A 10,662-nucleotide genomic window follows, 5' to 3' on the forward strand; every position below is an offset into this window, starting at 1 on the left:
ATTCCTAAGTATCGTTGCTGATCAAGTTCATCCTATCATGTTGATGGCGTATCCCAGGGGTCCTCAAACTATGGCCCGCGGGCCACGTGCAAAAACAAATATTGTATTTGTTCCCGTTTTGTTTTTTTATTTCAAAATAATATATGTGCAGTGTGCATAGGAATTTGTTCATAGTTTTTTTTTTTAAACTATAGTCCGGCCCTCCAACGGTCTGAGAGACAGTGAATTGGCCCCCTGTTTAAAAAGTTTGAGGACCCCTGCTTTACACTATGGTTGTTTTGGTGTCACACAGTATATAGGATTAAATAACAAAACAATGTAACCTACAGTGTTGGACAAGGATGTGCCTTATCTTAACAGATCTGCTCCTAAAAGCACTTGCTGAAAATGAACACACATTTACATATAACATTATTTTAAAATCGGCACTTACACTTTCAGAAAGGGGGAGAATTGCTAATTCCTATTGCAATGCAAGTACACTCATCTGCTTAGGCACCATCTCCTGGGAAAGCACACGATTCACCCCTCACAGCCAGGGGAGACGCCCCACTCCTGACATCACAGCTCAGCACTGAGCACAATGCGTTGAATGTGCCTATTTGCTGTCTGCCCCTAGAAGCAGGGGACATATCTAGTCCCCTCTGTAATAGGAATAGTGATCATGGCTAATGCATAAAGAATGCTTATTGTGTCAAAGCTCTTGACATATATCTTATGTTTACAATATATCAACTCACTCACTGTTTAGAGTAGCCCTGTGAGGTAGACACTATTATTACCCTCACTCCAGATGGGGAAACTGAGATAGAGAGGCTAAGGAACTTGCCCAAGGCTGGGTAACTTACCCAGATGGTAAGTAGCAGAGCCTGGCTTTGAACCCATGCTCTTAGCCATTACACCATGCAGCCGCTCCTTTGGCATTAGGCATTCCATAAATGCTGCTGATGCTATTAATGAATCTACAACAGAAATCAACTCCAAACTTCTCACACAGATCAGGGTCTCTGAAGAAAACAAACCTTGCCACATGAAGAAAAATCAATTATAAGAACTACATGCTGACATAAAATCCCACATAAATGCTAAGTAATGATGATGAATTTGCTACAGAGACCAGAAATAAATCTGAATGAGAGAAGATACTCCCTACCCCTTCCTGTTTATCTATTAGTGCTAATCAAGTCAGTAGCCCCTAATATCATTACTTCCTGAAAATCTATGCTAAGAGGAACCCGGGGAGGGCACAGACAAAGCTCACAGATGAAAACATTCGAATCTCATGCTCATTCACCATTCATTTCAGCAAGTTCCTCTATCAAACCTACTGACCAACTGATTTGTATCCCCTTTCTCTCCACCTGGGGCAGGTTACAATGAGAGTAAGGAGAAAAGCAGGGCTTTCACCAAATCCAGGGGCTGGATAAAAAAAATCCACAAGCAGCTGAGAATTGATTGCAAATGGTCACCAAAGAACTGGAAGGTCGGTGTAGACGGGCTATGACTGCTTCCCGGCGGAAGAGGCATGGAAACGATGCCTCATTTGCAGGTTTCAAACTTAGTGTTACTACTCAACACATGGTTCAGTAGACCCGCCGCGCCAGCAGCACCTGAGTGCTTCATAGAAACGTAGTTCCGTGTCCTCCCCCAGAGCTCCAGGATGAGTCAACATGTACAGAACACTCGCAAAGCAACCGCAAAGGACGAGCCATGTGAGCTTGGTGACGGTGAAAAGAAAGGGGGAGTCTGTTCTTGCGTGGCGATGCTCCAGTTCCCTCACTGCACCAGCCTCCAACGTCTCTGCGACCTCCACCCGAACTCCCAGGCAGCCAACCTGACCGTAAAGCTCAGGGAAGCAATGACCGGGAGTGGGTGGGCACGACGCTTTCTTGGACTTTGTTGTGAAATGCATCTGAGTTCGAGTCCCAGTTCCACCAGGAACCAGCTGTGCGAGAACACAAGTGATGTCATCTGTATGTGGGGGAGGTAAGCCCAATGTCTTGTGTTTGCAGAAAGTTGAACGCAGGTAGGTACCTGCCCCAGCCACCTATCTCCAGGCCGGGAGAGTACTCCAGGCCATACTCTGTCTTTCCTTCTCTTCTCCCGACCTGATGAGCAATCAGGCTGAGCCGTTTCATCGCCAGGTGCCAAGGATCAGAACTGCCGCATCCCACTTGGAACCTTCAAATCGCTCAGAACCAGAAGTGGCTTCCGGGATGATGACACATTCATTTCACACATGAAGCAGTGGGAACCCAGAGAGTGTAATGCTTGGGATAAGACAACCTTCCTTACCCAGCTCCTTTATTGTGGACTAGAGGCCCGGTGCACGAAATCTGTGTGTGTGTGTGTGTGTGTGTGTGTGTGAGTGAGTGTGTGTGTGTGTGTGTGTGTGAGAGAGAGAGAGAGGGAGAGAGAGAGAGAAGGGTATCACACCCATTCTTTGACTTCTACTGGAGAACTAGCAACCCAGCTCAGCCCAGTTCAAATGCCAACACAGAATTTCCTCATTTTACAGGGGACTATGGGCAGGTGGCTTCGCCCAGGCCGCAGCTGCAGGTGCCCAGGACCACGGGTCGGGCAGCTTGTCCCTCTCCCAGGCCGCAGCCTGGCTGGTCCCCATTCCTCCCTCGCAAGCTCATTTGTGCCTGGCTGGTCCCCATGCTTCTCTCCCATGTTGAGTGTCTGAGCCATTATGGTGTGATGGTGTGACAACCATTTGCATATTAGCTCTTTATTATATTGGATATTAAGACCAGTGAAGTGCAGTTCTAAAAACCCCCTCCTCTCAAATATCCTGGGAACAATGCTCTTCACCGGAAGGCGACAATAGGATGGGTGGTGGGAGGCCCAGGAGACCCACTTTTGAATGAATGCCGTCTCCACTACTAATTGTGTGACCCTAGGGCTTATTTACTCAAACTTTCTGGGACCCACTTGTTTCACCTGTAAAGGAGGCCCGTTAGGTCATCTCTACAGTCACTTTCCCTTCTAAGCAATCCAATGGTTCCCAGTGAAAGGTAGCTTTTGCCCATGTCTTTAAAGATGTAATTTTCAATATTGTCCACAAGGTGGCAGAACATCTCCTTTACAGAAGTCCCAGCAGAGTGACACAAGGATGGGAAAAGAACTTCAAGAAACTAGTGCATATTTTTCAAAGCATTAAGTTTTCTGCAATTTTATGATAAAATTTTATTTTTGCACTGGTAATTTGAATCAAGCGTTTGGCCAGCAATGTGCCACATGCCAGGAGACATGGAAAGTGTCACGGAGCTCAATTTGTATTTTGAGGTATTAAAGTAGGATGCTACAGGGGAGAGACCAAAAAATAATGTGAACTTAGAAACACAAGCTACCAAACCACCGAATTATGGCAAGGGCTTGCCTTCTTGGTAACAGAAGCACGAAAGGCAATTATTTGCAAAAGGTTTGAATATACAAAAATTTAAAAAACAGTTTGACATGGAAAAGTGCCACAGAATAAACAGAGAGATAAAAGTGATTACAAAAAATATTTAAGGTTCTGATAATAAAGTTTTGCATTTTAAAATGCATAGGGATGGAGCACAATGTGGTATTCTGAATTAGATCATGGAACAGAAAAGAAGACATTAGAAGAAAAACTGGTCAAAATCAGAATAAAGCATTTAGCTTTGTACCCAAGTTAATGTCTTAGTTTTAACACTTGTACTAAGGTCACGTAAGACAGACATTAGGGGAAGTTAGGTGATGAATAAAGGAGAATGCTGCACTATCTTTGCAAGTTTTCTATAAATCTAAAATTGTCCCACAATAAAATTTTCGATATAAAAAATGCATAGAAAAATAAGACAAAGATAGCCAAGAATAGACAGAAACAAAGAGTTTCCTAAGAAATGTCCTGTCTCGATGATGATTTAAGAAAAGGAAATATGAAAGAAGGGGGCAATAGCTCACATGCAATAAAACAAAGACAAATAAATAAAAATGACACAGCCTGGAGCAGAGTGGGCAGTGGACAAAGGGGTGTATTCGGGGACAGAAGCCATAAGCTAATAGCCTTTGACCTGGTAATATCAGTTTTAGCAACCGACACCAAAGCAATAATTTAAAAGAAAAGAAGAGGTCACCTATTTTTATGAAATCGTAGCTCTGCTCTATAGTACTGGAAATTGCTCCTATGGCCAGTGGGTGCCTAGATGAACTCTGGCACTATCCATCCCAGGGGACATTATAATGGAACGCAGAATGGCAAACTGAGGATTGTAGAAGGGACTGTGTGAAGCCATTTTTAAAGAGCTCACTATATGCAGTGTAGCATCCTGGACCGGGCGCTGGGACCGAAGGACATGAGTGGGGTAGGGAGGGAAATGTGGATAAAGTTTAGTTAATAGTAACTCCTTAGTCTTGACGGTCGTGCCATGATTATGAAGAGGTTATTAGGGAAAGCTAGGTGAAGGGTATATGGGAACTCAATCTCTGTAATTCTTATAAATCTCAATTTTTGCTAAAGTGAAAACAAAGAGCTCAGAATTATACACAAACACCTATTGCTAACAACTACAAAAGGACTTACTGTATAAAAATTAGACAGGCTCGAGAAACATTTCCAGAGTTATAAAAACACTTTGCTCTTTGGGTGGAGGGCGGTGTTGGGGACGTTGCTATTTATAGGTCTCACTGAACGAACCCTGATCAGGACGCCCAGACTCAGAGGACTGGGAAGTGTCCACATCCCGACCGTCTAAAAACAAGTTTTATCTTTTTTGCGTGTGATTCTCGTGGAGGGAGTAAGGGAGAAACTTTCTATAATAACTTTTTAAGGAACCACTCCTCAGGGACTACACTTAGAATTTCATGGTACATGAAATCAAATGTTTTTTCTTTTAAAGACAAGATACTTCTGCTTATTTGTGTGTGTGTGTGGGGGGGGGGGGTCGCACTCAGTTTCCTAGTCCATGACAGACAGGACAATGTAAATGTTTATCTAAAGAAGTTACTTCTACAGCTTGAACACTTGGAAAATCCTGGTTTTCTAGCCAGTGGTCCCCTGTTAGGTGCCCGAGGCAGCATTAAACAGGTGAGGAGCGACTAAGAGGGGGGATGGGGGAGAGGGGGTTGATGGAGGGTGGGGATTGGGGGGGGGGCATTCCTCCAAAGTAGCTTCATTAAAGTCACTTCTAAACTCACTGGCTTCTTCAAAATGTGTAAAATGCAAATGCATTAGGGCTGTTGGGTTTGAAACAGCTGTAATTCTGAGAACATCTCGGCCTTCTCCACAGGCCTTCCCTCGGCCCGGTTCCATGAATGGGCGGCGTGACCACGTGACCACGCACCCCGGGGAGAAGCGCATTGGACAACAGCTCAGTGTCTGCCAAGGAAGTAAGCGGTGGCCCCACAGTGTGTACCTGTGCCCATCACCAGTGATGCAGACTACCTCCACTCCAACCCCCGCCTCCTCCTGCTGTGGGCCCACCTTTATCGTAAGGCCGACTGATATGACTACTGAGGAGGGGGCTGAAACACGCCGCACCCACTGCACTTCCAGAGTCCAGAGATCACCTCGGCCCAAGTCAGACCCGTGAGCGGGTCCCCCACCCCCCACCGTTTTCAGAGAATGAGTTTTGCTTGGGAGCTTGACCTTTCTTTCCAGTGAAATACCAACAGACAGTACCCCCATTTCTCTCTGTCTCTAAGTGCTTGGCATTTGTGGGGGACACTGATCACATTATTTAGGTGCTGGGGGCACCTAAATGAAGCTCCCAGTGAGACTTTCCTCCAGACAGTCTAGTGGGCAAGGGCGCTGGAGCCCGATGGCCTGGGCGCCAATCCTGACTCCACTACTGATTCGCTGCTGAACTTCCCAGGCCTCAGTTTCCTTCTCTGCAACATGGGGACAATGGTACTTGGCCCCTAAATTTTTATGAGGATGAGAGTCAATGGAAATAAAGTCTTTAGGGTCATGCCTGGCAAAAAGTTAGCCCTCAAACAAGATTCGTGATTACAGTGATTTTAGGATGAGATACTAGAAAAACCATCACATTCCACAAGAAATTGGGGTGCTTTTGCACACTGCACAGTGTGATTCGCATAAAGTGGGGTTCAGAAATGCTTTTCCCATCCCTCTATGCTTGGGGTTGTCAACAGCAACAATGACTTTCTAAAGCCCGGGGACCATCAGGCCCAGGGTGGGCGGGTAGTTAGAAGCGAGTGCACTTTGCCGAGGTCCCTCCAAGATTCTGAGTTGCCCTTAGAGGTTTGTGTCATTCACCCTCAACATAAACAGACGGATGCACTGACAATGCCCTTATCTTTTCTGCACCTCTTAAAGACAACATTCCTTCTCATAAGTCTTCTCGTATCTTTTGTGGAACAAAGTAGGATATACAGTAAATAACACAGTACATGTACTTTCTTGTTTAGAACGGAGCAGCACCTGACGACAAAGCTGGCCTCGTACCAGCACAGACACATGCACAGTGGGTGTGGGAACGGACCTGCTGGCCACAGAAAGGTGGCAGATAAGAGCTCGATAAGCAAAACACCTCGGAGGGGAAAAGAGAAAGCGTCAACTTCGGTGGTAGTTCAGCCAGGCCTCCATTCCTGGTACCAGTTCCCTCCCTGTTTCAGGCACCTCCCTCTGAGCCCTCGCTGGTCAGTTTCGCAGGGTAGCTTTAGGGCCCTCACTGCCCCAGCCCGTGAGGGTGGAGTAAGAGCCCTGGCTGGGTAGCAAGGTTGGTTGGAGCACCATTCCGTACACCAAAGCACTGTGGGTTCGATTCTGAGTCAGGGCATGTACCTAGGTTGTAGGTTCCTTCGATCCCCAGTTGGGGTGCCTGTGGGAAGCAGCCGACCAATGTTTCTCTCTCACATCAATGTCCCCCGCCCTCTCTCTAAAACCAATAAAACATATCCTCAGGTAAAGGTTAAAAATAAAAAGAGTGGAGATACTGCTGCCGCTCACCCCTCCTCCTCCTCCAGCCTGTGCTGATGGCCCTTGAATAACGCCTGGTAGCAAAGCAAGTTATTCACATCCCACCTTCCTGTTACATTGCATCCCTTCCTTGCCATGAAATTTATCTTTAAAGGCCAGCATGCTAGCGGCAAGCCAAGGACTTGTTCCGAACACCGCAGGCTCCGAGCGGCCTTCGTGCGGTCAGGCTGTGCTTGGAATGAAGCCGGGCAGACGGGAGCAGTGCAGTCATCAACACGAACCCTGCGTGTGTACCGAGGCCACGGCGCTTCGGCCGTTTCCGGCAAAGGAGTGGAGGCTCTGAGCCTGCAAGGTGTAGCTGCTACTAAGGGAGCCTGCTTCCTGTTCTATTCACAGACACAGATCTGCTTTGGGATTCAGAAAATATATCTAGAACCAGCTTCATAATTTGCAAATGAAAATGAAAATTAGGGCCCCCTTGTTCAAAAGAGCAGGGAAAAAAATGCTGTAAAAGTATTAAAACATGAAACTTCTCACTTTTGCATTCTCTCTCTTGACGTACGGTGTTTTTAGCTTGTTATTTAATGTCACGCTCCCTCGGGCATGGGGATACTGGCAGGGTGAGTGCAGACCATCCCAGGCCGCAGGGGCCCTGCCCACCCCCACAGACCATCATCTTCTGGGTTCCCCCTCCCACCAGCTGCTGGACCGCGACACTGCACCCTGGCCAGAGGTGGGGAAACTGAGCCTGGAATCCCTCTTGTCCATGGACTCACTCTCCCAACCCCCAACCCAAAACAGACAGGTGTCCCTCAAGTTTATTGCAACATCTGCACCAGGACATGCTAGGTCCCTAGAATGAGAGTAGGCAGGCTTCACCCACCAGAGTCACCACTAAACACCCCCGGTGCTGCCAGTCTGGGCTGGGCAGGCCACTGTTTTGACCCTTCCCGAGACACCGTGGACCTTATGTGCCCAACACCAACTCTCCCCATGCTCACTCCTAGACTCCTACGATGGTGGAAGGCAACGGAGGTGGCTGGGTGGGGACAGGGGTAGGGAGGTCTGGCAGAGTCTGGTGTAGGGAGGTGGCAGGACTGTGCACACGCTAAGGCTCCCACCCCCGGTGCACACGCCATTGCCCCACGGGACTCACTACCACACAAAGTCAAAGATGAAATAAATGATTAAGAATTCCAAGGTGGCGACTGCATTGAATTAAACCCCCAGGCCTGTGTCCCTGATTCACAGCACAGGGCCCTGTACAACTGAATGGCACCAAGCCCGTAAGGCTGGCCCTCGGGTACCCCACCAGAAGGCCGAAAGCAAAGTTCACTCTCACTTTCCATCATAAAGCATGCCTGCACTGGTGACAGGGACGGCAAAGAGGCCTCGCCCTACACAGGTGTGAGGCCACCCTGGAGGAGGCGGCGCGAGGGGTCTCAGACCACCTGCAAGGCAGAACCGGGTATACCTTTAGAGCAGCGGTTCTCAACCCGTGGGTCGCGACCCCTTTGGGGGTCGAACGACCCTTTCACAGGGGTTGCCTAAGACCATCGGAAAACACATATATAATTACATATTGTTTTTGTGATTAATCACTATGCTTTAATTATGTTCAATTTCTAACAATGAAAATACATCCTGCATATCAGATATTTACATCACGATTCATAACAGCAGCAAAATTACAGTGATGAAGTAGCAACGAAAATAATTTTATGGTTGGGGGTCACCACAGCATGAGGAACTGTATTAAAGGGTCGTGGCACTAGGAAGGTTGAGAACCGCTGCTGTAAAGGCTTCGGAAGCCCATCCAAACAGTCATTTTCACTTGCCACTTTGTGCAAAAAACCGATGTGCTGAGAGACAGGCCGAGTCGCGATGATCACAGAAATCCTCCCAAAGCTGACTTGGACTAGGGATTTACTTTAAGAGTTGGGGAGATTAGAAAAGACAGCGCATCGAGGGATAATTACTTAATAAGTGGCTCTGGGTTGACGGTTTGTAAAAACTGGGCCATTATCCAAAGTCATTACTTTGAGGTGAGACTATAACCTAGTTGCTGAAAGCACGTTTTTACCAACCTTCGCTTCTGGGTCGCTGTTGATACTACAAGAATCGTCGTCATCAGCTTGAGGGGCGTTTCTAGAAAAAACAAACAGAAAATGGGACTGAGAATTCTATTGCAAACTCTGGCGGCAAAAAGCCACATGTCACAACTGGGTGTCCCAATGCCCTACCTGAGTTTCAAAGATGCATAGCGCAGTGTTGCTCCTTCAAACTCTTTGAGACTGGGGTCCGGGTTAACTGTGGCTGCGTGCAGATCCTAGAAGAAAACAGAGGCCCGTTAGGGGAGGACGGGGGAAGGCCTGTGACACAGCCGCAAATGTCATGAGAGAGGAGGGTCCTCCCGCCGGAGGCAGAGTGCACGTGAGCTTAGGCGGAAGGAGGCATGCAAGGGCTGCTGGGTGCTGGCTCCGTGCAAGGTGCTGCTCACAGACAGCAGGCAGCCGGGGCAATCTGCCTGAAGTCATTCGCAAGGGGAGACATCAAAAAAGGGCGACGTGTGTGTGAGCTGGGCGTCCCTAGCAAGAAGCCCCATCACTCCGTCCCTGCCGAATGCACGATGCTCGCAGAGAAGAGAAAGGTGCAGCCACAGCCATGCACAAAGGACAACACCGTAAATGATCTAAAAGCTGACAATATACTTGCCTTCCAAATGTCACTATTAATCTTCCCCCCATTCAGAACAGCAAAATCACTCCATGGCTGTTTCTAGACATATAATTATTCACACAGGGAAAAAAAAGCACATTGATTAAAAAAAAAGAAAGAAAAAAGAAAAAGGAAAGGAAAAAAAAAAGACACAAGACACTGTTGTTAGCATTGATATTCACAGGATGAGTTAGGGAACAAATTCACTCTACCAGCCACTTGCTAGCTCACTCTCTCTAGATCTAGGTTAGCATCCAAAGACTGGGCAGGAGGAAAGAGAGGGCACCTTACTTACCGAAACACATGCCCGAACATTATTAACAGGCAGAGAACTGGTTTGCTCAATGTGGCCATACAAGCAAACAAAATGCTTCCAAACATTAAATCCCCAGCCCAGCTAACCCCACTGGGACCATTTTCTTTCCCACGAACCACACAAAGCTGTTGTCTTAGGTAGGGGTGCACTCGTCAATGTGCTGGTTTGGAAACTGAGGAATGACCATGGCCAAGGGCCTAAAAAGCTGAGGGGTCACATTATTTTCATTTAAAAGGGGAAAAAAAGAGGACCACGAACAGGAAAGAGTTAGTAAGGAATGGTCTGACATCACCATCTTGCGGAGATTCAGCCCTGAACAAGGAACGTAAATTCCTCTAATCCAGTGGTTCTCAACCTTCTGGCCCTTTAAATACTGTCCCTCATGTTGTGACCCAACCGTAAAATTATTTTCGTTGCTACGTCATCACTGTAATGTTGCTACTGTTATGAATCGTAATGTAAATATCTGATATGCAGGATGGTCTTAGACGACCCCTGTGAAAGGGTTGCTCGACCGCCAAAGGGGTCGCGACCCACAGGTTGAGAACCGCTGCTCTAATCCATAGACAGCTCTGCTTCTCGGACACACAAGCCTCTTCACAAGTTAATATTTGATCACTACACATAATCACAGAACAAAGCAGGAAGGCTTGCCTTGTTGGAAGAACTCTTACAATAGACCTTTGAACCTAAACAAAAACTTCTAGTTCGGAAC

General features: G+C 47.2%; 1 protein-coding gene across 13 annotated transcripts in view; it reads right to left on the reverse strand.

The window, feature by feature from the left end:
• Window positions 1-10,662, reverse strand: part of APBB2 (amyloid beta precursor protein binding family B member 2) — a 263,046-nt gene that overhangs the window by 80,395 nt on the left and 171,989 nt on the right. For 8 of the 13 annotated variants that reach the window (XM_006759320.2, XM_015561039.1, XM_015561040.1 and 5 more), the window contains 3 exons: window positions 9,629-9,691; window positions 9,157-9,242; window positions 9,001-9,061 (listed from right to left, as the gene is read on the reverse strand). In XM_006759320.2, coding sequence (XP_006759383.1) covers window positions 9,001-9,061; window positions 9,157-9,242; window positions 9,629-9,691 — 210 coding nt within the window. The remainder of the gene's footprint in view (window positions 1-9,000; window positions 9,062-9,156; window positions 9,243-9,628; window positions 9,692-10,662) is intronic. The other 5 variants (XM_015561042.1, XM_006759326.2, XM_006759325.2 and 2 more) reach the window with 1 other exon arrangement.

This window comes from Myotis davidii, unplaced genomic scaffold, assembly GCF_000327345.1.
Source record: "Myotis davidii unplaced genomic scaffold, ASM32734v1 scaffold235, whole genome shotgun sequence".
Lineage (NCBI taxonomy): Eukaryota > Metazoa > Chordata > Mammalia > Chiroptera > Vespertilionidae > Myotis > Myotis davidii.